Below are 26,345 nucleotides of genomic sequence, written 5' to 3' on the forward strand. Positions count from 1 at the left end.
AAAAACATGAACTTGGTTGTTCCACCTGATTTTGAAAACAGTGGCTCATGCACTTCTCTGTAAGTATAAGGCAGTTCAATACAAACCATAGTCCTGTGTGGGTCAGTGTGCAGTGGGGCAGGAAAGGCACCGAGAGGCTTCCCCATACTTTCTTCAATTCATTGCCCACAACTCTTTCTTCCCTACTCTGTAACAGTAAATACTGGGAGGCTTGGGGAGGACAGACATTACTGGTTGCATCTGTTTGCCTCCTTCTCATCCCTTTCTCCTCAAGGATGTGCAGAAATCTTCCATCTCTCTCTGCAGCAAAGTCTCCCATTAAAAACAACGTGCACAGGGGCAGTAGCAGCACTGTAGAGTCAATGTTTTCAGTATGGAAAAAAGAGGTGTCATTGCCAAAAATGTTTTTTTCATATTTCTTCCTTCACTTTCTAGGCGTTAGGTAATGCTACAGCTGGAGAGGCTGGAAGAGTGTGAGAGGGGAGACTGTTAGACTGCAGGAAAGAGGCAAGAAAGCATGTGTGGGAGAGAAACTGACAGACCCTATTAAGCTAAATCTTTATTTTGTAATGCCTTTATCTGTTTCTTACATTAACCTCATCCAAATAAAGGATACAGTCTGTATCTGGTGCTGGAGGAGATCCAGGTTGAAGCCTGTAGTATCGCCCTCTTTGTTCTTTGGTAGTACACATTTTTTTCCAGAGGAGAAGGGAGCTGGAAATTTAATGCTGTTACTTGGAGCTGTTATTAGGAGCTACAGGCATATTTGTGAGGTGGGGTGGGCTGTGCTCATTTAAATGTCTTGTTTCTAGTTTTGCTGTTACTTGCTTGCCATTTTCTGGTGAATTTTCACAAAGGTATCATTAACTAGATGGTATGTTACTTGAAATTCGGTTGACCCCTTTCAGTCCTTTTTTAAATTGATCAGCCAAATTTAGGATGTTAACAATAATCTCTAATGTGCTAGAATAAGCCTGGGCCCTTGGTCTTTCAGATTGCTCAACTTTTGATGCTGTGTCTTTGAAGGGGTGTTGATATCTTCATAAATCTCAGCAAAACTGCACTGGGGTGGTTTCAGCCTTCAATCTCTTGCCCAAAAGCACTTAGAGGAGCTGAGCACACTCCCATCTGCTCACAGAAAAAGATTTCTCTCACAAGAAAAGCAAGGGTAACTTTCTCAAACTGCGTATGTGAGGTACCCAAAGGGAAACAAGATGTTCTGAGCTGAAGTAATCAGTGTTCCGTGGCATCTTTTATCAGAGTTGGAAGCCATGGTGGTCTCATACCATCTGCACACCAAATGTGCTGGTTCTTGACATTCTGTGTGAGTGGTCAAAAAGGGAACAAATCCTCCCTTGATCACTAGGCTAAAGCTTGTGATGAGATAAAGACTCAGAGAAATTACTGCTTTGTCCTATATTCTCTCTCTAGGATTTCTTTGATCTGTTCCAGTTTCAACTATTTTGGTAATAGTTCATGCCACTTACTGTCTAATATCAGTTATTGTCTAATATCTAGCATACCTAGTTGAACACATCAGAAAAAAAATTCTGTCAATGAATATTTATAGGAATGCATTGGTCATGATCCTTGTCCATGTTTTTTTTTCCTAAAAGAAACTATAATTTCCATAAATATGGAATGCATTCACTGTACTTAAAAAGTCAAAACCACCTGACTTGTTAATGCTAATAATTTCCAAAGCCAGTGAAAGAATGTAAGTAGTCATAGTCATGCAAATTGCAAGGCTTATTTCTTAGGCTGAGCCCTCCTAATTTGGGATAACACTATTGCCTTTTACTGATTCACATGAATATTTTAGTTGACTTGAAGGGTGTCCAGTGGACCATTAGTTTAAGTTGAAGCAAGAAGTAGATACTGGCCTACTTCTCTAGTTAATGATTAGTTAAGCAGTGTAGATTCAATAAGGATTAAAATTGTTTTATACTGTGGACCTTTCCTTCATTTTGCTGCAGAACATTACGTAAGGAGCACTTAAAGTTGAGCAGGTCATGGTTTGGATACCAGTTACAGCTCATAACAGACAGACATATCGGTCTTTTTATTCCCTGGGCTTCTAACTTTTAAAAGAAGTAATGGCAGGGTTTTGTTAAAAATTCTTTCCTAGGTTTATTGTGTTTTATATTTAGTTTATACTATTAAAATTTTACATAGTATATTACATATTTAGGTTTATTTCATCACTTATCTTAAAACCAATCCTATATGTAGACAAAGGCTGAAATGGAACAGGTCTTGGCATGGGGATGCTGAAGGGGGTTGCTGGAAGAAGCCTTGTAAAGCTGCTGAAGGGGCAGCTCCAGTAGGCAGTGGTCACTGTTTCAGAACCTCACAGGAAGCCTGATGTGGTAAATACAGTATTGGATGGGTTTATCCAGTTTTAAGCCTGAATAATTCTTCTTAGTGTCAGTCCTGGTCTCTCATTTAATGAAGCATTCATCAGAAGTGAAGGTGACTGTTCCAAGAAAGTTTTCTGAGGTTTTTGATTTGGTGTTTACCGAATCAAATCTATAGGGTCTTCTTAAATTTCTTTTTCATTTTGATTTTTTTAACTAAGGGTAGACGAAATGATTTCTAACATTACTAGAATCTGTGCTCTATTATGAAGAGTAGCAAATGTTAAGGTTAAGGTTGCTTTCATGTGTGTGATTAGAGTCTGAGCAGCTAAAGCTGTGAGATTGTGATTTACTGCCAGATCCTGCCATCTGAAGAGCAGGGAGGAGGAGGCTTGTGTAGAAAGTGCTGTGTTACAGCACTATTTTTCTTCATGGTGGGAGCTTTGTTGCTCTAGGCTGTTTTTACCTCAAGTCTCATTGTATAAATAGGCAATAGAATAATTTTGGAATCTGGACTTGTAACATGTCTAATTGCAGACACAAAATTAATGATAGGACTGAGCTGAGTTGTAAGAGTCTTAAGTGAGTAAGAGATTCTGTATTTGAAATGTTCTGTCCAAACTGCAAATATTTATTTGTCTTGACATTTTGGTATTTCAACAGAAATAGCCTGTGGATTTTGTGGTAGTGGCAGGTGCTGACAGAAATTGTTATCCTTCTGAGAAAGCTTTGAATCTAAGAACACAGATAGAAGGAAATGGTAAATTGATCACTTATGCCCTCCATGAATCCCATAAATTAAAAAAAATACTTTGTCCCAAACCAGACTTGTGCTTTGACAGTATCACAGAGCAAAATTTCTGGCAGCTATTGTAATTATAATGTGGGAAGGTGCCATATGTGTTTGCCATGTTACATAACGTTACCTTGACTAGCCAGCTTTAGCCAGGAGAAATGAGTATTGTGGTTTTTAAAAGGGGCAAAATGTCACTCAGTTTCAGCCACAGCATTAATTGTGTCTGTCAGATACTGCTTCTTTCCCCATCTCGAAAAAACAGATGAAACTGCATTAGAAGAATTCCTGTCAGTGTTTGAATGATAAACAGTTGTCTAATGAAATTAAAATGCCTTTGTTTTACTTATCCTTCTTCTTTCTTCCTAAAAACAGTATGCAAGGAACTATACTTCATAAGTGTGTGCTGGGAACCAGCTAACACAGGCAAATGTACTGAGAGCAGCACATTTGTTTGCCACTGGTGTATGAATGCTTTTCAAATGCGACTCTTTGTTTCCAGGCCTTCTTGCAAATGTGCAATCTGCCAGTCCGGGTGATTTGCAGGGCAAACGCTGAGTACATGTCCCCATCTGGTAAGTGTGGCCTTCATTTAGATTACTGTGTTACACCTCCATTTTGATACCATGGCAACTGGGCCTTGTCTTGCTGATAACAGCCGGGCAGTGCTACTGTGTGTGGGTTGCCTTTCCCCCTCCTCTCCAGAGCAGTTTCTCCTCTGCAAGAAATCAAAACAGTGAAATGCAAAGTAACATTGGCACAATGTGTAACAGTACCTGTGTAAAGTGTTCACACAGCTCAGTGGCTGATGGAAACCTTCTCTCAAAATGTCCTAAAGCAGAAAGACATGTGTCCAAAAATGGCTTTATTCTGCATCCAGGGAATATTCCAGGAAATGCTGTTATATTTTCCTATTGCTGGAGTGAAACAACACTGGAGAAAGGTTTGCTTTTGTTACTCTGTGTGGGAGTTGATTGCCAGGATACAGGAGACCAAAGGGTACATTTTCACTATTAAAGGTGGCAGGTGATTTTAAATCTTCCTCAGATCCATGAGACTGCCTGGAAAAAAATCCAAACCCACCACCAAAAAGTTAAGTATTGGGAGTGAACACAGCCTGTTTTTGTTGGAGGTAACTGTCTAAAAACACCCAGACACCAGCTTCAGATTACTGCCCAAATTTCAGAAAGAATTACAGAACGCAAGGTGCTGAGATCCTTGCACTCTGTCCCAGATTTTTGTTGTGTCAGGAGGTCCATATTTACTGATTACCTGGCTCTGGCTGACGACTGCCACGTGGAAGTGCCTGTCAGTACATGTCTGCCAGCTATAAGGGTTCTACTGCTGGTACTGATATTTTTGGTTAAAACAGTGAAATGAGGCAAATTAAAAAATACCCAAAACCAACAATTGCTTGGCAGGAGTGAAACCTCTGCAAAAGCAAAATATGCAGTTATATGAATTACTTATTAGTAAATAGAGAATTTGAAATGCTGAATCCAGGCACACAGGAACATCTTGCATCTGCAGGACTAGGACTGGTGACACTTACATGCTACGGCTTCTCAGCCACTCAAATCTCATGCCCACACTTGCTGGCATCTAATGTTATAATTTAGGTCTGAACACTTCCTTATTCTTCTAAAAACAAGGAGCACAAGAGGGAAGATGATACTGCTTCAATTTTAAATGTAGGCAGAATTGCATGTATTTTTTTCCCCTTACTCCTGGTGTCCTTTACTGTTTTTAATCACTTGTACTCACTTACCTTGTTTCCTTTCTTTGTATTGGTTTAATGATAATTCAGAGAAGGTTTGCATTTGTTCCCTTCTCTCGCCCCACCACCCTCTGTCTCATTACTACAATACATTTCTCCTTTTACAGGCAAAGTGCCCTTTATTCATGTGGGAAATCAAGTAGTATCTGAACTTGGGCCCATAGTCCAGTTTGTAAAAGCCAAGGTAATAGCACATTGTTTTTATTAATTAGTGAATGTGAATCCTGCTTAGCATTGCACTGATTTTTTGTGCTTTTCTGGAATGTTACTGAATTTGTTGAAACAATATAGGAATCTAGTGCTATTTTAAGAGAAAGATATAGTGGAACAGGAGTTGGTGAGGTAAAAATGTTTTTCTTTGTAATTTCCTTGAATTCTCCAAGTAAATTCTTTGCAGAATAGCTGCATACCAGTGCCAGTTTCTGGGACTGTTTTCCAATATGCTTTGTCTCTGGGTCCCAGAGGCCTTAAGCCTAGGTTTGACTGTTTTAAATCCTGAAATGTCAGATACCTTTCAACTTTGCCTTTATTCCCCCCCCCCCCCCCATTTAAAAAATGCCATGTTTTCACTGAGAAGTTGAATCTGTATCACAGATGTAAATTTGTGTTTACTTCTTGCCATAGGGATACACTAACCAGGAGGCTGTATGCTCAAAGTGTGCTTATCTATAACTGATAATAATCTACATTTCTTGTAGATTAGCTTAGATTTCTTATAGATTGGTTACATTATGATGATTTGGTTTTAATTGTAAAAATTTCATATGTAATTTTTTATTGAACTATGTAAGAGAATAGGATGTGAGCCAAAGCTCATTGATGTTTAAGGTCCTTGGGTCATGTGTTGCTGAATATTCCAATATTCATTCTTACATATGTGTCTTTTTTCTTTTCCCCATTAGGGCCATTCTCTCAGTGATGGGTTGGATGAAGTCCAAAAAGCAGAGATGAAAGCCTACATGGAATTGGTCAATAATATGCTTTTGACAGCAGAGGTACAGCAAACCCTAGTAACTTTACACACTGTAGGCAAGAAAGCTTTAGGATTTTTCCCTGTAGTGGAAATAGTGCTGTTCCTAGTTTAGGTTGTCAGCTTTTGAGGTGAAATGAATAATAAGGAATAAATTCTCACATACTACTGTGGATTGCTTGCTGACCTGTCCCTGTAGCCATGTGTGATTTCCCCTCACCTATGTCAAGTGTGACACACAGCGGTAGAAGTAACTGACCAGAAAATGCCAGTGGTTCCTGGGGTCCTACTGCACCCCTGGCTGGCCAGGCACCCCCTGGCTGGCCAGGCACCCTGCTGTCACTGTCTCCATGTGCATGCTGTGCGTGCTGGGAGCCTGGGATCCTCTGTGCTGCCTGTCTGTGGCCAGTTCAGGTGCCTCAGTCCTGGCCTAGGAGCAGTGTTGGAAGCACTGGGTGCAGGTGACTGAGGAGCTGAGGGCTGGGGTGCCTGGAGCTGGGTGTGGTGTGGGCAACAGGAGAGGCTTTTGGTCTCAGCTTAGTTTTGGTGCTGGTGAAGTCAAGACTAGCAGCTGGGCTTTTTTCTTCCAGTTTTAATTTCTTTTGTACATCAAAGGTCTACGAGAAGAAATTAAATGGAAATTTTAATCTAATTTAGAAAAGGAAATTCTACTAGTGAAAAATGATTGTCTCTGTATTCTCCTTTATTAGGAAGTTTTAGTAAGTGTTCTTTCTTTTCCTAGCTCTATCTCCAGTGGTGTGATGATGTTACAGTAGAGGAGGTGAGTGGTTCCGCAGCATTCATCTTAATTAAAATTTAATGAGAAAACACTTTTGCTCACAACTGCAAGTCCCTACTCATAAATGAAACATGGGGTTTTATACCATTAATGATAAAGTCTTTTCACTTTAATTTCACTTGCATACACATTTTAGGGAAGCTGTGTTACTGGAGGGAGCTGACTGCAGAATAGATACAGGTTTTGTTTATGTTTCTGAAATAATAGCTTTAAATAGTTATGCTGCAAACAGTGGATTCTGTGCAGATACTTTCAGCATACACACAGCTCCTTTTCTCTTCTGCAGCTCCTTTTCTGAGAGAAATGTTTAAATATCAGCTGTTTTGTTAAGAGGTATCTGTATTTTCTTGTATGATAACACAGTACCTTTCTGTTTTTCAACACAGATTACACACCCCAGGTATGGCTCTCCTTATCCGTGGCCTCTTAACCGCATTTTGTCCTATCAGAAACAGTGGGAGGTCAGGCGAAAGATGAAAGCCATTGGATGGGCTGGAAAGACACTTGAACAGGTAAGTATGAAAAGGGAATCTTATTTTTCTTTACCCTGTTTTCCTTCTGATTTCTTTTTTCTATTTTTTTAATAGGCATTGGAGAGTAGCATATTCCTGAAACAGATGTAGTGAAATATATATTCTGTACTTTAAACATTATCAGGAGTCAGATACTTGTCTTCAGCAGCAATAAATTTTAAATTATGTGCAACCTGATGGGGTTCAAGGAAGGATGTTTTACTGCAAGTGTACAACTGTGTCAGTGTTAGTTTAGGCCATAGTCCTGAGAATAGGTTGTGAGTTCTGTGCCCTGCTTCCTGTATGATACTGATAGGCACTCTTTGTGGGATTGTGGCAGGTTGTGGGGTTTAAGTCATTAAGCTTAGTTTGAAATTTTATGGGAAGCACTTAGTCAGAGTTACCTTACATCACGAGTTAGATTAAGTAACACTTTGCTACCTGCCTGCTGTGTAGGTTTGTCTGACTTTAACAGCTTTTGATACTCTAACATGTTACATTCCTTGTTCCCACTGTCGGTGCAACTAGAATAAGGAGGTTATTTCTTGCAATGGTGTTACTTCCTGACAATATGGATCTTTCTTTCTTGTGTATTTTGATAGGTGCTTGAAGATGTAGATCAGTGCTGTCATGCTCTCTCCCAGAGATTAGGAACACAACCATATTTCTTCAATAAGCAGTAAGTTACTCTTCATTGAAATACTGCATCCAGCAATATGAGATATAGGTACATACCCAATACATAAAAATGTATTTATATTAAACTTTTATTCTATTTTAATGCTGTGTGATTAGTTCCAAAAATACAAATGTGTGACTGGAATCTAAACATGAAATTTCAGGAATAAGTATTTAAAGGTTTTAAAGGGAAAGCTTCTGTAAGTTTGTTGTATTTATGATTTTTGCAAGACTCCTGCTTGTCTTCTCTACAGATTCTACCACAATTTATGTAGGCTACAAATGTACATTTTTATATAGTTAGTTTCTTATTAAAATGATACATTTAAAGCTTTACTTTTGTTTCTTGGATAACGTTTGCTGCTAGAGGCGTGAATGTATGTTGTGCCAACCTGATCAGCTTGTCTTAACATGAGAAGCAGTTCTGAATGAACTGAATTAGTATGAGGATGCCTGTGAGTTCTAAGAACTGGGGGAGAAGCTAGCTTATCCACAAAGAACTAAATGCAAAATGAAAAACAAGATTCACATTGCCAGGAGAGAAAAAAGAAATTACTTCTATGGAATGTCCTCTGCTCTCACAGGTTTCTTTCAATTGCAATATGCTCTTTTAATTTTTTTTTCCTCGCCAATAAGTCACAATTTTGGAAATGTTACAGACTTAAATAACATCACATTAGCTCCCTCTTGTCTCCTGTGCATAGATCAGTCTAGAAATGCTCAGGTCTGGATTTCAGTTTACTGCATTTGAACAGGGAGATGTCATCAAATGGCAGCATCTGGTTACTTCCCTGCATTGTGGCTTTGCCCCTTAATCTATTCCAAGTTGAGACTAGTTAGGTAGCCTTAATTCAGAGGATAAAGAAATCTGCCTTATAGAAGATGACTTTAAGTTGTATCTTCTCCTTAGATTATTAAACATAGTATCTCTTAATTTTTATTTCTGTATTTCTAAAGAATTGTAACTTGGGGAATTGTGTTGGTTGGTTGTTCACCAGGCTTTTTTGGTAGTTTCAACCTTTAAATTTTTAAAGTGAAATATTTAGTCTGAAATATTACTAAGAAAATATGTGTTTTTAGTCCAGTAGTTTTCAGTCTGTGACTTCTGTGAGTCTTTGGGAGGTAAATAAGAAAAGCAGCCTGTTTCTGACAGATTTAAGTTTGTTATGCAGGGGTCCGTATCTCCACTGGAGAGTGTTTAGTGATCCAAAAATAAAAAGGCAAAAATTTTATCAGTTAGGAAAGCTTCGTGCTGCATACATTGAATGTTAGTAAAGGGGGACTCTTAATTTATTAATAGATTTGAAAACAAAAATATATTTTTACATGGACTACTTACATACATGGACTACTTAAAAGCCCAAGGTGACAATTCAGAAGGGTCATCATACCTAAAACATTCCCAAAATACCTGTTTTCTTCTGTGTAATCCCCTTTCAGAAAAGGGATGGTTCCAGCTGCTGCCACTGTGGAACTCCCGTTTTTGTTGGTTGAATAGTCCCAAACTATTGCAGAGCACAAAAAAAGGAGTGGGGGTTGTAAGCTTCCATTCGTCTCCTTTTTATTTTCCCTTTTGAGATAATGGTTGGATTTTTTTTTAACACACATCTGCAGAAGAAAAAAAAGAGTCACAAAATACCTGATAAGCATTTGCTCTTGTTACAAGACTAAAAGATGGAGCATGGTTTGAAACTAAATCAGTAAGTCTGTCTGATCTAAGAGATGTTATTTACACATTTCCAAGTTCCCTAAAGCAAGGAAAATGCCATCCTGGGAACAAGCAGGGTTCTTAATATACCCTATACACAGATTTCATGCAGTTGGTTTAGCCTTGCTTGATTTCATCCCAATTTTTAGACTGCATGGCTAGCTAAAGGTTACTCAGAACAGCATGATTTTTCTTGATCAGGACTTGTCTTCCAAAATACTTGTCTTCCAAAATTCTTTTTTTTTTTTTTTTTTTTTTTGGTTTTTGTTGTTGTTGGTTTTTTTTTTTTTTTTTCCCCCCCTAGTCCAACTGAATTAGATGCTCTGGTGTTTGGACATCTGTTCACCATCCTTACTACTCAACTAATCACTGATGAACTCTCTGAAAAAGTGAAGAACTACAGTAACCTGACAGCGTTTTGTCGGCGAATAGAGCAGCAGTACTTTGAGGGTCATGACAAAGACAGCTCTGCAATTGCAGCCCGATCCTCCAAGAGGCCCTTGCTGAGATAGGTGTGGTGCTCCGGGTGGATCACGTTGCAGTTTTGGGCTTATCATTGCTCAAGAAATTGATTTTGAGAATGGAAATGTGTGTTAGCTTTTTGAAGCTGCCAAATCATTCTGGAGCAAGAAAAGATGTTAAATACAGTTTTTGTGTTGTAGAATATACTGTGCACATTTAAGCTGAAATGTCCGTATGAGCGTTTCCATTTTAACAGCCTGTATGCCACCTACTGTAAAGTGACCTTGGAAAAATATCTGTTTCAAAAAATAAAACATTGAAAGTTGATCTCTGATCTTTCTAAATGCCTCTTTTGCTAAATTTTATTTCTGTGTAGTTCACAAATGGGATCTTTTGACAGGACACTTGGAAGAAAGTTATGAAATAGTTAGAATTACTAGGCTGGGAATGCAAGTATGCATTAGAGATCTTAATGTTTGTCGGCCTCAGCTAAAACTTATTCAGAAATTGGGTGAAAAAATGTCTTGGAGCTCTGTAGCACACAATTAATGTGATCTTATCCAGTCAGTTCCTATTTTTGTGTCAAAGTACATTCTGGCTGTCAGTTCTTCATCTTGCGTGTGTCTTGCCTCTGCTTTTATCTCTCATTCATCTTTGGTTTTTTGATTATAATTTTTGTTCTTCCTGTAGTTTCCCAGTTTTAATCCCCAGCTTTTTCTGCAACTTATTTAAGAAACTTATTTGCTAGGTAAGTGTCTGTCTCACTGTTTTCACTTCCAGTATGTTGACTTTGCTTCTGAACTTTAATCTATCTACCAGATATGGTTCTCATAGAAAAAGGAGTCACTGTGAGCCTGTGGCTGGCATGTCTTGGTCCTTCTGCCTCTGCATTTTTCTTGGTATATGTAGCCACAGTGATAGAAAAGTAAACACAGAAATATCACTGTGGTGCTCCAAAAACTCTGGCAACTTGGAACTTTTCAAGGGAGAATTCTTGTGTGTAGGTAAAGACTGATCTGACTAGTATTATTTTGAGTGCATTATATGGTATTACTCTGTCCTGCTGTGTCAGTTGAACTTGATGTTTTTCCAGAAGCACCACCAGGAACATGCTGGTGGAAGAAACAAACCTTGTGCATTCAGAAAGTCATAGGCACAGCTGGGAACCAGGTCAGGCTGTTTGGCTTGTTGGAACCATTGTGTTCTTACTTTGAAGTATGTCCATTTGACTATATGCTTCAGTGTCAGAACATTTAATGGCTTGAACTGCTTATAAATGGTTATACAGTGGTCATGAGGTTTTGGCTGTCATTTCCTTCTCTCTTAAAAGCTGAGAAGAAAGCAGCTGCATGCCTTGGACTGGCTGCATCTCCCACGACAGGCTCCTGAACCACTCCTGCTTACTCACTGTTTTTGTGGGGAGTCATTCTTGCCAGTTGGACTGGAAAACAGAGCTGAATTCTTACTGCCTGCTTTTGGATATAAAAGTCCGAAGTCCTACTGCAGTCAAATCCACTAAGTATCAGTGTATAAAGGTGTCTTGGTCTTTCATCAAACCACTCTTGCCAGGAGAGGCAGATTGCCCTTGTCCTGCATTTCAGTCTTAAAATTTCACACGTCTCTATGTTGAATACCTTTTTAAACTAAACCCCATCAGCTCTTGACTGCTTAGTGACCATTTCCACTATCAAACCAGTTGGTAGCTGAGAACCCAGATATTTCTTTCAAACTTGCTTTTTTTTTTTTAATTTTTAAGAGAGAATATTGTTTAAAGAGAGAATATGGTTTTTAAAGACAGAATATTTTTTTTGAGAAAATATTGTGATACATGCTACTTTGAGCACTCAGACTAAAGTTAGCATGCAATGGTGATGGGGAAATCCTTTGTGAAAGCTCAAGTATTTTAATCCAGGGTAATTAAACTGGTCTTTTACCCTCTTGCTATTCACAATGAAAGATTTTAAGTTAGCTTCTGTTGTTTTCACAATTCTACTACCAGTAGACTGAACTACAGGACTAATTTACTTAATGGATTTCTAAACCTACTTATTAATTTTTATTTCTCTGAAAAAGTGTAGGTGGGCATGTGTTCCTCCTCTTTCAAGGCTTCAGTGGCCATTAGCCACCTTGTAGCCAATTTTCTGTAATTGCTTTGAAACAACATTGAATGAAACTGTTTGTATTCTGGCAAGGTGAGGCAGAGCAAGCTCTGGTAATAAAACACCTTGAATGCTGAACAGGAAGTTATTGCAGATTTTGTGCAGTAGCATACAGTGAGTTTTATAACTTCGGAGAAGTAAAAAAAAAAAAAAAAAAAATCCACAGAGCAATACGCATTAACCTGCTTTGAATGTCTCATCTAGAAAATAAATGCTGTGGAAGTGGTTGGGCAAAAGATACTGATCTCTTGCAAACAAAGTTTGTGTAAATCCACCTGAGCTACCCAGACTCCACTTAAGGATACAGAGACAGGCAAATCACATCAAGTTTTCAATATTGAAGTGAGAGGACAAGCAGAGACTGAGCTCTTAAGTTACACTGAAGTTTCTGAAAGTTTAACCACCTCCCTCATTCCTTGTGCGTGACTTTGATAATTTGATTTAAATGGAAAAGAGCATTCCTTACTTCCTTGACTGAAGAGAATTCTTTCTGTATGGCATATTTGCTACAGAGCTGGTTTGTAGTTCAGGTTGCACCTCTTTCTAGTTGATATCTAAACTTAGAAGGAAAATCTTGGCTTTGCTACCCGTGTTGAAAATAGCTATTAAAATCCTAGCCAAATGACAGACTTTGTACTTCATAAATACAAGAAACCAATATGCTTTTTCAAGTGACATTGGTAGCATGATTGGTGCTGTGGAGCAGACTGGGCTGAGCTCCAAGGACCAACAGTTGCTTGGCAAGCTGTGCTTTAACTCAGTGAAGCTGCAGTCCTACAAAAGACACTTAAACGGATTGCTCCTGAAATGCTAGGCACAGCTCAGGAAAGGGAATGAAAAGTTATAACACCAGCAATAAAACAAGGGTGGAAAAAACCCCAAACCAACCCAAACCTCATAGCCTTTCTTTCAAGGGGATTGAGCAAGGACACTGAGCTGCCTTCTCCGTGGCAAAGTAGCAAGGGCTTTCTGCTGGTCTGAGTGGCCCTCTGGTAGACAAGGCTGTGCACGTGCAGTCTGTGAGAATTTTACTCTTGAGTTGTGGGTGTTTCTAGGAGATCTCCCATGACTAAAGCACAGCTGCTGCACCAGCCAGGAATCAGGCCAGGAAGGCCTATGGTTTGTCTCACATAGCAGGACAGTGGGGATGATGGTTGATGGTTTTCTTTCTTAGCTTTTCAGGCTCAAAAGTTCTTACAGCCTATTTTGAGTGAAGAGAGACAGCTGGAACTTCCAAAGTTTCCCCAGATTAAGACAATATTTAGGTTTCTAACAGAAAAAAATGTCAGAAGCAACTGTACCATGGATTATCATTCACCTTCTAAATATGCCCCACAAGGAAGTGCAGGAGTTATCCAACCAAAACAGCACACAGAGTCACAACAGTTCTCAGAGCTACAGGTCAATAAGATGTAATTGAGTCTGAGTACCAGTCACCTGACCATTGTGCTTTGCTTCTCTTGGTCTTTTCCTTCCACAAGTAATTAGCTTCATAGGCATGTGCTCAAGTTGTAAAGTAGCAGACACTTTCTTCACCTGATGGAGCTAAAACAATTGGGGAAGTCCTGGTGAAAACAGGACTGCTTTTCCATTCCTAAGATGCTTCTGTGGGACTGTGGAGTGGACTAATCTTGCTCAGCACAGACCCTCCTCAGCACAGTTATCTGCTCATGTCCTTGCTGGATTTTGGGGTCTGCTCCTATCAGAAATATACAAGGTGCCAGTTCCAGATGTGAAGATCTCATTGGCCTGCCCAGCACAGAACTGTACACATAGCTAGACTGTGGATCCTGTGTGCCCTGTGCCATTCTTAAGTACAACATAGGAAAAGAAGCAACCACCCTACTCCACCACAGGCTGTAACAAACCATCTGGTGATTTGAAAGTGGCCAAGGTCTCAGCTACAGGGTCATTTTTAGTATTGGATCATTGTTTCCAGCTGTAAGTCCTCCCTGATCTTCTGGTTTTCCTGTTCCTCTCTGAAGCAAGTTCTCCTTGACTGAGTAGCCTCTTGATGCTGCCATTTGTTATGTGATGGGATTTCAAGGGAGACGTGTGAAGGGGTTTTGGTGGGAGCAGCTTTTGCTAGGATCTATCACTTTTCACATATCAGTTATAAAAATTTTAGTACGGAGTGGTGTTAATGAGATATTAAACTGCTGTTTTCTCTGTCTTTTATTTTATTTCCCTTTTCCTCCCTATGGAAAGAAAGACAACCTGGCAATCTCCTGCCTCTCAAATGTACTTAAAGCTCAGTGTGGTGAAAAAAAAAGAGGCTAGCATAGCCTTACACATGGAGAATGCTGCTGAGCTGCACTTAATGATGCCTCTTAGGATCAGCTGTGCTGCTAGAAAACACTTCATTTCCTGTGGCTTTCTTTCTTTATAAGCAGAGTGCAGCTCCAATGGCTCTCACAACAATTAGCACCCACTTGTTCTGCAGGTTTGAAGTTTTTGCATTAGTCAGGTTGAGAAATTCATGGTATTAATCATGACTGAAGTTGTTATTTATCACCTGCTGGGTGAGAAATAATAATTTTGGCACTGCTGGGGCAGCAGGCCAGAAGTACCAAATTAAGTAAAACATCTAAACACCAGCAAGGATCATTTCTCTGATTAATGAATTGTTACAAAGAAAAACTGCTACTCGTTATCTGATCTTAGGATAAAAGTAGGAGTAGAAAGTAGAAAGCATTAGTAAAGTCAGGCTCTAGGGTGATGCAGTTTGAAACTTCCTGGCTGATCTACCCTGTCATTCACTGACTAACATACTGCTTCACGGGTTTGTGAGACTTGGCTTACATCCCCAGTGCCAACTTTGTCAAAAACCAGCATTTGGCAGGGAGCTTGAGGCCTGTTGTGTAACTGCCTCGAAAGAAATGAAACACTTCAAGCTTCTAGGGCTTGTCTAGGCTGGAAGGTTTTGCCACAGGAACAGCTACCAGCCTGGCAAAATACCATTGTGTGAAGGCAATAACAGGCGTGCAGGAAACAAAATCGGTGACATCAATAGAGTGAAGTTCACACCCTGTATCCATACTGGGAATGTTAGGCACCTATGGCATTAAAAGAGCCCACAAATGACAGCTGCCTGATCAGGTGTATTTCACATGTAGCTCACCTACAGAAAGGGTTGGCCTACACAGAAGTGGTTGCATTGGAAAGAAGTCTGTGTGTGCTGCTACAACCCCAAGCCACCAAATGAGGGTGACAGCGCATCCCCTCCCTGACAGGCCATTGCGGGCAGCTGAGGGGCTGCTGTGTAGCAGTGCCCACAGAAGTGATAATTCCTGAGTTCATAAATGAGATGTAAAAATTGACTGTTAGCCTTGACTGTGGTCAAAGAACTCAGCCTGGGAGAGATGCCTCACCTCTGGAAACACTGATTGTTGATTCTTCACCTGTTGAGACTTACATGAAAAAATTTAAAGTGAAAACTTTAAAGACCCCTTTTGGCTCCAAGTAATTAATTATCTAGAAAGAAAGGACAGGCTTTTTCTATAGAGAGTATCAACCATTCCCATCTATTGCTGCAGACCTCAAATTTGGTGCTAGTTGAGAAGAAGAACCTCGCATTGTTGACACAGATGGACTGCCATCAATGCCACACATGACATCTATGGCAGCCAAAGTAACTCCTGTCTACAAGCCTACATGCTCAGAAGCTGACTTGAAACAATGAGCTGACATAAGAGGTCAACATGAACTCACCCCTCTCCTGGCAGTAGCTGTGGGTTGATAGTACTGGGTTGACAGTAACCCAGTTTGTCAATAAAGATATTTTTTTCTAAGTAAGTGTTGTGTCATGTATATGTTTTCTCCTCCAGATTTTTATACCTAGAAGTTTATTCTGCACTTAAGAAGAAAATTAAAGATCTTGGGAATTTTGGGCATAATGGTCACCTTCCCTAAAATCACTGCTCAAATCATCAGTCTTCCAGGGTTTATGCTCTCAGTTCACATAGAAAGATTTGAAACAAGAATGAAATGGATGATCATTAATAGAAAATATAAACAGCAGCAAATGGCATGCTGCAAACAAAAGACCATCTTCTGAGGCTAAGCAGGAATCACCAGAATGTATCTGAATGAACCTTGTTGTAGGTACTGTGGGGCGAAATCAGTGAAGCTTAGCCGTGACAAATTCTGTAGGCCTGCAAAGAAGACCAATCATCACCCAGCTGGTCTGGCCAAACTATGGCATCACCCAGTCCCCAGAGCATTTAACTCTTCCAAGGCTGTCTTCTCTCAGAATGAATTTACATTTTTCTGTCACTTCTTCCTGCCAAGAATTTGTCAACAGCAAGTCCACTTCCCTAGTCATACATCTCAGGTTGCCCCTGCCATACTCTCACGGCTGGTGACATCTCTTTCAACTTTTGGCTACAAATTACAGTTTTGTCCAGGTTTCTTGACTTTGAAGGCATCTGTTTCTGGTTATAATGTTCTCTCACTGCTGAGATCAACAGTTTTTTCATCAATGCACAGGATTATTACATGAGATTATCTTGTGGAAATTATCCTTCATCTTTCAGTTGTTATCACTCGGACTGTTAGATAAGAGCTAGACACTTTCTTTTCTTGTCAAGACACTGAAAACTTTTCTTTAGGTCCACTGCTGTTTCTAACTTAATTCCTGTAAATTCCTCCCTTAAGATCCTCTGCAGTTTCTACTGGCTCCTTCCCTCACAAGTGTGTAGCACCTTGATCTACGATGCCTCCTAGCAAAGAAGTGTGTAACTGAGATTAGTGGCTATCATCATGATCTCTTTCATTTGCAGCTTTAAGTCTGTGTTGTGGCATGTTTAAGGAACCAGTTGATGAAGATCAGTAGTTTGGGGGCATTATGGGAAAGGTAAGTTTTTAACTATTTAAATAAACTTTCCAGCATGTTTTGTTGTAGGTTATAACATTTTGCGAAAGACAGGTAGGTTTCTGCATGTGTGTAAAGAACACAGGCCTGACCATGACTTGTGTATTACATGCAAATGTGAGTGCAAAGGTCTTGCTGTTGTGCCAAAGCACATTTGAGGCAAAGCCCAAAGCCACTGCTGTGGAAAAAGCTGCCCGTCATCTGATGGAAATGCTTTTGACACGCACAGGACAGCTCCTGCAGACCTGTTTCTATGGAGGCACTTTCATTTGCTTCAGTGCATCTTCCTGGGGCCCATCCTGCTGCCCCTTCTCCCTGATATCCTTTGTGATTCCCCTGCCCTTTCTCATGCTTCAAGGTCTTCATGCACTGAGAAAAGGAAGGGTCCCACTCCTGGGAAAGGTTTTCACACCTGTGGACTCTATTCCTCCCTCTGCTTCGAATGAGATTTCTTGTGCCAGTAAAATCCCTTTAGTGTGAGTAGAGAAACAAACATGCTTTCAAGGATTTGTTTAGGCAAAGAGAGTCATCCTAAAAGCTTACATCCTTCTGCTCTGTGTATCTATAGGGAGTCCAAAAGCTGCTGCCAGAGCAAAAACATTTTGTTTCCAAAAAATTAAAATGCCTAAAATTTGATTTCTAACTCAGTAATCACAAACAATTGTAATAACAAGGTACTTGGTGTTAACTAGGATTTTTTTTTAAGCTTGACAAAATTCAACATTGAAAGAAGGGGAAGTAAGATTAAAATCCATATAGATAATGTAGCTCTTTCAAATTTAATTGGCATTTATGTCTTATAACACTAAAAAATTATCAATGTAGCCATGAACTCTCATTTAATGAGAAGTAGGCTGAGAAAAGCTTGGAAGGGCAAGGAGAAGATTCTTCACTCCTGAGGGAGTTAAAATTGCAAAATGATTAAATGAGGCATCCAAAAGAGGAAAAACTAGTAGCAGCAAGAGAATGGAGCTCCCTTCCAGTCCTTAGCTCAGTGACTTTGTCAGTGCATTGTCCTTCTCACCACAGTGAATTGGAGCCATCTCTTGCACTGAAGCCAACAGAAACTATTTGATGCATCTTATTTGAAATGTCACTGATCTGCAATCAAACAAGTGATTTCCAGTGGAAGATTATGAAATACTTGGTGAATTTAACCAACTGGATGAGTCACACAGCAAAACCTGCCTGACATAAGAGTAAGTCAAGCCACAGCAGTTGCAAGTAATTTGTCCCAAATGTGAGCAGGGCAAAATCTAGAGCGGGAGGCTGAAGGCTCTTTTCCCAGCTCCATGCTCCAACCACCACACTGCATTCTTTGCTGCTTTTTTAACCACAACAGCCTCTGAAAATCACTCTTCAAAGGCATTTCTTGGTAGTAATAAATGAACCATCAAAACCTAAACAAAGAACCCAGCAGCTGAGATGATGCAACTTAACAAACAGAAATGACTGAGATTGCCTTGTCCTCTGCTTATTTCCAAAAGAATAAAGCCCAGGTCATTTATAAAGCCCTCCCCCTTCCCCTCTCATTCGCAGCCCCTTGGGAGTCACCCAGGAGACAGCACCACTTTCTTTTGCTTCCCCATCTTTAAAATATATTCATTCCAGTTTTCAAATTGCTATTTTGTAGTGCTAAATCTCTACCCACACTAATTTCTCCAGGTCAGAATCTGACCCTGATTTGAACAAAATCTGGAGTCAAATATTCACACCAGAATGCTTTTGCCTTGCTGCATGTCAGATGCCATCTCCCTGCAAATGTTTCACACACCTTGGAGTGCAGCTTGTGGAACTGATGAGGTGAAGAGCACTGCAGAGCAGCTCTGTGCTGGTAATCACAGGACTGAAGAAACACATACATCATCTGCCACATAGGTTGGCATTTCAAGTAAAAAACCTTCACAATGTGTAAGATGTTGGACAAATGATGGCCATATGCATGTTTGTCTCTGTGCAGATGTCTTTGCATTCTCAGCTAGGAAAGAGCTGAGGTAGGCTTTTTTTCCCCGACAGTTTAATATTAGTGACACAGTTTATGTCCTCTGCAAAAACAATAATGGAGGATAAGGTGACATAAATTATTTGCAAATCGTTTGACATATGCAGGGCATTGTCCTTGCAATAATCACCATCAGTCTGTCAGTTTAAGATATGAACCATGCCACTGCCATTTTATATCATTGTGTTAAGCTTTCACATGTTGTAATTTTACAGATTTGTTCTTTGTAGAATGCTGCAACACAAATCAAATTGTATTATGTTCAGTTATATGCTGTGTGCAGCACCTCCCTGCAATTAGGGGTGGGGGGAGATGAGGAGTAAGCAAACAGTCCTAGATAAGAGGCAGCTCCTCAAAAGTTTGGATATTTCCTAGATACCATTACTCAACTTTCATGGTCATTATTCAGAGCAAGAAGAATTATTTAAATTCATGCTAACATCAGTTGCTGGCTGCATGAACAAAGTGAGCACTGGAAAGCACCATACTGACAGATTAATTTAAAACACCCTTGTCTGTTTTGTTTTGCTATAGCAGTCGGGCACAACATTTGATTCTTATGAATAATGTGGGCTTTTCTAAAGTAAATAAAATTATTTTAACTCACAAAAGATCCCTTTGAGATGCGGTAGGTACTGGTAGTATTAACTCTGCTTTCCACAGATGTGCAGAATGATTCTGGAATAGCAATGACCTCAGCATTGTCTCTCTTATTCCTGGCAAATTAATTCCTGCAGTATAGTTTAAAAAAAGACCTAAAGCTGACCACTTGTTTTTAGTCTTTTGTTTTTTAAATTTGAACTGCAGATTACTGTGGGAGTTCACAAGTGTATTCTAAACATATTCAGTGCCAGACACCTTTGATTAACCATTTGAGAACTCTAAGTGTGCTTAACTGGTAAAAGACTCAGTGGGAAATACTGTAATATACATTCTGGAGTATCACATTTCTGTGATTTTTTTTTACTATATTTTGAATGGAGAAATGTGATTTGTTTTCTCCTGGGAAAATTCCCCACATTCAGTTGTCAGCAGAACAGAATCTTTCTGCTTCCAGTGAGCCCTTAAAGCAGAAAGATTTATTGCACTTACACCCTTGAAAGAACATATCTTTTTCTTTGAAGGCAGCCATTATCACCATCCCATTTTATATCTTTTCTGATAAGTGCAGGCAGTAAAGCAGATAAACTCCTTGCATACCAATTAAAGACACATGCACACTAAAACACTGTATACTATCAGAGATGCTCAGAGTAATATTCTTCCTAGCACAGTAGATATATCTAAGGAGTTTGACTTTTATTATTTTCAGCTTTGCACCTCTGACATTTCTAAAACCATGGAGGAAATTAATGAATTCTCACTCAAGGCTCCATTGTCTAATCTTGCACCAGTGCTCATGAATTATGGAAAATGACATATCAACTGATGACGTACAACAGGCTATTTTAAAACTACCCTTTTTAACATAACCTGGACCATGAAAGGTTCATCACTGAATTTCATGCAGTCACCTGACAAAACATTGGTCTCATGCTAATTGCTACCTTAATTGATACTTTGCCTCACTTCCTAGCATCCAAAACACTTTGTTACATGCACAGAACATATGAAAACCAGACTGATGAACCTCAGGAAACCTCTTTTTTTTTTTTTTTTTTTTTTTTTTTCCCTAACAGTCGGGTAAGGGTGCTGAACCTGCAGCTCTAACTCTTGGCAACCTGCCTTGGAGTTTTTTGTTTTGAATCTCCACATTGAAACAAGGGCTCAATAATACTTTAAAGTTCCTAAGCACAACCTCCTCCACCTACCTATGTAATTGCTGCTTGTTGAAGTGCCTTTCCCCAGGCAAAGAGAAAGGCCCTGCTCCCTCTGAGCAGTGAGACTCGGGGGTGTGTGAGGAGACTCTTCCCCCAGCTGGGCTGCTGGGACACCGAGCTGTGAGGACTGGGAGCAGCTGCCAGCCCCAGGGCTGCCTGCCAGTGTGGCACTTGGCACTCAGAAGCCACCCTGTCCCTTAGGCCCTTGGCTAGGGCATGTCCCACAGCTTTCTGGCCCAGCTGGAGTGGGAGCCACTCCACTGGGCTTCTTTCCAAATAACTGAAAGCCCCCAAACATTTCCACAGACAGACAATGCCAGCAGTGCCAGGGTGCCCAGAGGAATGGTCTGGGCAGCCCTGCAGGGTTCGAAAGCCATCAGCAAGGGACTGCCCCACGCTCCTGCTACGGCTGGGACTGCTGTGAGCTCCAGGCTGCTCCCCAAGTGCCACACAACCAAAGAGCCCCACACACTCAGCTTCCTTCTCCTTCTGCGTTTCAATCTATATTTATATTTACTAATTTACATATATTTACTCAGGACAATTTTGTTGGATAGAAAACGATCTGTTGGCATTATTACCCGTGAACTTATTTTTACCTCTCCAAGAATCTCACCCAGGGTTTTCCCTGAAGAACAGTGTCTCAGAACAATGACTTCCTTATGCACAGTGGCTAGACACCAGTTTTCTGACAGGGTTTCCTTTAGATAAGAAACTATGGAAAGCAATACATCTCATTCAAAAGATCTAAAAGAGCTGAAGATACAGAAAGCACTAATCAGTAATTAATACAAATAAAAGAAACAATCTTTCATGTATGGGGTAATAATAACACTTAGGAGTTTGTTCTAATCCATCTTTTTGTCAAATGAAGCACCAGGGAATTTGTCTGCAACAATCAGTATTTTCAGAGTTTCTGCTTTGATTTGCAATAGGGGGTTTAAGTCCTGTGTTAACACAGGGCTCAGAATAAATAATCAAAGAGAATGGTCTTAAAATCAATAATAAAGGCTTTAATATGCAGAGGACTTCTGCTATACTTTTATACCCTGCTTACAAGTCAATTTTCCAAATTAAGAAGACCTCTTTTCACTTTATATAGAAATTGCAAAAGCATGACAATATCCCATTGCACAAACCCTGACAGTGCCCTTGCTTCCATATTAAACCACTGAGAACAGCTGGAACTTCTACCCTTTCTCTCCAGAGAAACACTGTCTTCCAGAACATCAGACAGTCTTGAAATTCTTTAAATAGCCCTGTATTCGTTATATTTAATGACAATTACATAAGTGACTGCAAATATGATTCATTACTCTGCAGCAGAAGTAATACCTATAATAGACAATGCATTGAAGTAACCCAAAATAGCTGCTGAAGAACAGTTTTTGCTGAACTACTCCATGGATAGATTTAAAAATTATTACAATCTTATATAAAAAGAACAGATTATCCTGCTGTGTAATTATTTAGCACTACTCCAAAATCTTCATGTAAACTAAATTTCAAATGTGGACAGCCATAAGGAATTAGAAGGTTTTAGGAATGATTTGTCTGGGACTTGCCAGGAGTTATAAAGCCCTATTTTAAATGAAACAATTTGCGTTCGATATTTGGTCACCCTTCAGCTCCATTATTGCAAGCACTCTTCAAGTTAAAAAACAAGAAAAAGAGAGAAAAAGAGAAATTTAAAAGCAATTTTTCCTATGGGGTAATGTGAGTTGAAATCAGGTATTTTCAATCCTGCTAGACCTGAGGACACAGCTCCAGCTCCCTCCCCAGTCTGGAGTAATGCAGAAAGCATAACCCTGCTGAGGACAGCACAATCCCAGGGTCTGCAAGCCCATCTTTAACAGAATGATGCTGCCCTGCTATTGATTTTGATGCCTACACAGTGCCAAACATCAGGGCTTCACTGCAGGATTTCCTTTCTAGGAAGCCTGGAAATGATCCTAAAAGATGTGTCCACTTCCCTGCATGAAGACATGGCTGTTTCACCTGTGCACTGTCACTGTCCTCCCAGGAATGGATTGTCACAGGCCCGCATTCAGCTTCTGCAGTCACCCTCAGCATCCCAAGCAGACTTTCAGAGCAGGATGTTTGACACAGCCAGATCCATGCCCTTGCCCTCAAGGCAGGCAGGAGTAGACTTGGAAAATATCTTGAGTCTCCCTTCCTCTCACTGATGCCAACTGCAGTTTATCTGTGAACTCCAGAGAGCCCAAAATTTCATCTGTATAGCTGAGGATTTCTGCAAGCCAGGCAGCCAGGTACACTCTGGAGGGAAGGAAACTCAGCCATACCACTTTGAAAAAAGCCACAGAAATACCCCATTGCCTTCACATAGATGATACATGTGCACGAATCTTTCCGTTTCTCTTTTATTCCTTTTTGCAGCAGATGCTCTGTGCAACCTTCCAGACACCAGCTGCTGCCAAAGAGGAAGGCAGGGACGCCTGAGCTGTGCTCACTATGAAATTATCCAGGTGGGTGCTCTCAGCACAGCTTTGAAATTTTTATAATTTTTTCAGCTTCCTGTCCAAGTGCTGTCTCTGCTTGCTTGATTAGAGCAATAGCAGTTTAAACCAAACCTCACAACACACAATGGCTGTTGCCACTGCTGAAAAACCTCACTGAGGCGCTCTTAGAGAAATCCCAGTGCCCCAGCTCACTGTGCATCTCTCTATTCTAGCTTGTGAAATGGCATTTGACAATACTGGTATGTAATCTAAAACCCATCATAAGTAATAATTAAAGATTAAATCAGATTAATTCCAGGCTCGTTTGTCCTTGATAATAATACTATTAATTCTCCAGAGGCAAAAATAAGATAATCTCATGAACACAAAGCACAAATAAAGTCCATAAAATGCAGAGGAAATATTTCCAATATTAATTTTGTAATATGGAGTATCCGTTTTGCAATACAGTGGTGACATAAAATATGCAGCATCAACAGAGGAAAGTGGATGGACTGGCAAAGCTGTTTCTCCTTAAAATGCACAGTGCTCCAGAGCAGTTGGGCTTGGTGCTGAGATGAGACTGCCTACACAGGCATTTTCAAAGGGCTCTTTCAAGGCTGATGTGCCATTCTCAGCTCTGACATGTGATCAAAATTAAGAAAACCACGAAAACCCAGCCAGGCTGTGGGACAATCTCAGAGAGGAGGGCTATAAGAAATACGTTTGTGGAGTTGTGGGGTGGTGCCATGCCTGCTGCTTTCATGTCAGCTCTGTTTATAGGCAGCAATCTCTTGATGCCAGGCAGTGATGAGGCATTGGAACAGTTTGCCCAGGGAAACTATGGATGCCTCATTCCTAAAAGTGTTCAAGGCCACTTGTGGATGGGGCTTTGAGCAACCTGGTCTAGTGGAAGGTGCTCCTGCCTGTGGCAAAGGGCTGGAACTGATTTTTAAGGTCCCTTTTGATCCAAACCATTGTGTGATACAAACCTTTTGGGAAAGTGAGCCTGCCTGGGGGTTATTGTGGAAGTAAAGGAAGATGCGCGACTGAGTCCAGGTGACTCGAGGGAGCTGAGAGCACAGCAAAACTCCACAAGAGCTGCAAAGGAGGGCAGATTCATCTGATTGATTGCATGATGTTTGAATTAATGGCCAGGAAAAGAGCTGTTCTGGTGCCCTCACTCTCAGGCTGCTTCAGGGAGCTTTAGCTGTGCTATCTGCTCAAGTGTGGAACAAAAGCAACACGCTCCTCAACACACAGCCAGCCAGGCAGGAGCACAGCTGGGGCAGCAAACCTTTCCTGGATCAGTTTTACAAGGCTGAGTACCTGATACATAATGAATTTTTAATCAGCTCAAGTACAAATACTTTGCAAGGAACAGGCTGTTAGTCAAAACAACACTGCTCTAACTTTTGAAACAGTTTTTTTTTTTTTAATTTTTTTTTAAATTTTTTTATTTGCAATGCAGGCAGCAGAGACAAAGCTAAGCAGGGCACAGTACGAATTGCAGCACCAAGAAACTTTGGCTCCTGTCTTTGTGTCTCCTTGTTTCTGAGGCTGGAAAAAACTCACTAATTAAATCCTTGTAGCTCCTGGGAGGAAAGGGGTGGGGAATGATTGCTATCAAATAGCAATGATCCAGCATGTGTTTGACACGTGGGAAAACCCGGTTCCAGCCCTTGGTGCTGGGGGGCACTGTTTTTGGGGTGGGGAGTGTGTGTGGGGGTGTGTCTTAATTCTTGGGAAAACACTGTCATGCTATTCTTGGTGCATGTAAGAAATCTGGCCTCTTTCAGGTTTTCAGTACCCTTACAAAACTGGAGCAAGTTCCAGAGCTAAAATTAAATTCACAAGCTCTAGCAGGCTTTCAGGCTGGAACAAACTTGCAAGCAACAACCTGCTTCCAACATCCCATTTGCATGTAATGCTTACATTTCTAAGCATTTCAGGATTACAACAGACTTCTAGCTAAATGGAACTAGCTCCACACTAGAATCTGCCCTACATGCCTCACATTATCTCTCACCAGGTTTGCTTTGTGGCAAACTTCTCTGCTCTTGAGACATTTCCACCAGTAAGTGAAAAAGGTCTCAGAAAGGACAAAAAAAAAAAGAGAAGAAAAAAATTACAAGCCAGCATAGTCCTGGTTTCCAATTTCTGACCCCAGTGGTCATCTCCTACGAGCAGCTCTGAAGCTGTGACTCTGTTGGTCCTTCTTTGCTTCAGCTATCTCGAAATTCAGATTACAAACTCCTTGGTCACACACCTCTTAGGAAATTCTTGTTAGAGAATAAATGCATTTCCACATTTCCCCATGAAGAAACAGCCACTTAGCCAATAAACTACTCATTGAGATCTTGATTCCAGGAGTTCAGTCAATAGTCATTTGAAGTGGATTTGTGAGAGCTGATACAAATACCTACACTGAGCAACCAAATCACATTATATTTGTGTGATCAAGATAACCTGTATTAAATTGTTAGCAGTTATTTAAATATTTAATCTAGTAGCAGATCACACAAAGAATAAGAAAAGATAGTTTAATCAGATGGCCCAGTTGTACTGAATGTTCCTGTGGTTTTTCAGCATTTGTTTAATTTTTTTGAACAGGAACAAACCAACCCCTTCTTCTCCCAACTTGTTACCAGAAATGGTTAAACGTTTTTATTAGATTAAGAAAATAATTTTAATTATTTTCTTAATCAAATCCCAGCCATTCTGATTAGATTTTAGAAGACTAGAAAGAGTTCAAACAATGCTCTCATAATTACAAATCACAGGTGATTTTAACCCTTCCAACACCTATAAGAGAAAAGCAGAAATAAGATGATATATATTTTTATTAAAAACAGTATCGGAATGCTCTAGTTTCATGATGGTCATTTCTGAAATGTCCCATCTTAAGAACTTCCGAGAAGAATCCAGAACTACTTAACACATTTGGAAATGTTTCATAAGAAACTTTCTCTGTTT

The 26,345-nt window shown here is 40.1% G+C and overlaps 1 protein-coding gene across 3 annotated transcripts in view; it reads left to right on the forward strand.

Annotated features, from left to right (window-relative positions):
- MTX2 (metaxin 2) overlaps positions 1–10,383 on the forward strand; it is a 29,759-nt gene extending 19,376 nt beyond the window's left edge. For all 3 annotated transcript variants that reach the window (XM_077785064.1, XM_031505406.2, XM_031505405.2), the window contains 7 exons: positions 3,653–3,725; positions 5,035–5,111; positions 5,830–5,922; positions 6,640–6,678; positions 7,083–7,208; positions 7,811–7,887; positions 9,899–10,383. In XM_077785064.1, coding sequence (XP_077641190.1) covers positions 3,653–3,725; positions 5,035–5,111; positions 5,830–5,922; positions 6,640–6,678; positions 7,083–7,208; positions 7,811–7,887; positions 9,899–10,106 — 693 coding nt within the window. In that variant the 3' untranslated portion in view covers positions 10,107–10,383. The remainder of the gene's footprint in view (positions 1–3,652; positions 3,726–5,034; positions 5,112–5,829; positions 5,923–6,639; positions 6,679–7,082; positions 7,209–7,810; positions 7,888–9,898) is intronic.
- The last annotated feature ends 15,962 nt before the right edge of the window (positions 10,384–26,345 follow it).

Source organism: Lonchura striata, chromosome 8 (genome assembly GCF_046129695.1).
Source record: "Lonchura striata isolate bLonStr1 chromosome 8, bLonStr1.mat, whole genome shotgun sequence".
Classification (NCBI taxonomy): Eukaryota; Metazoa; Chordata; class Aves; order Passeriformes; family Estrildidae; genus Lonchura; species Lonchura striata.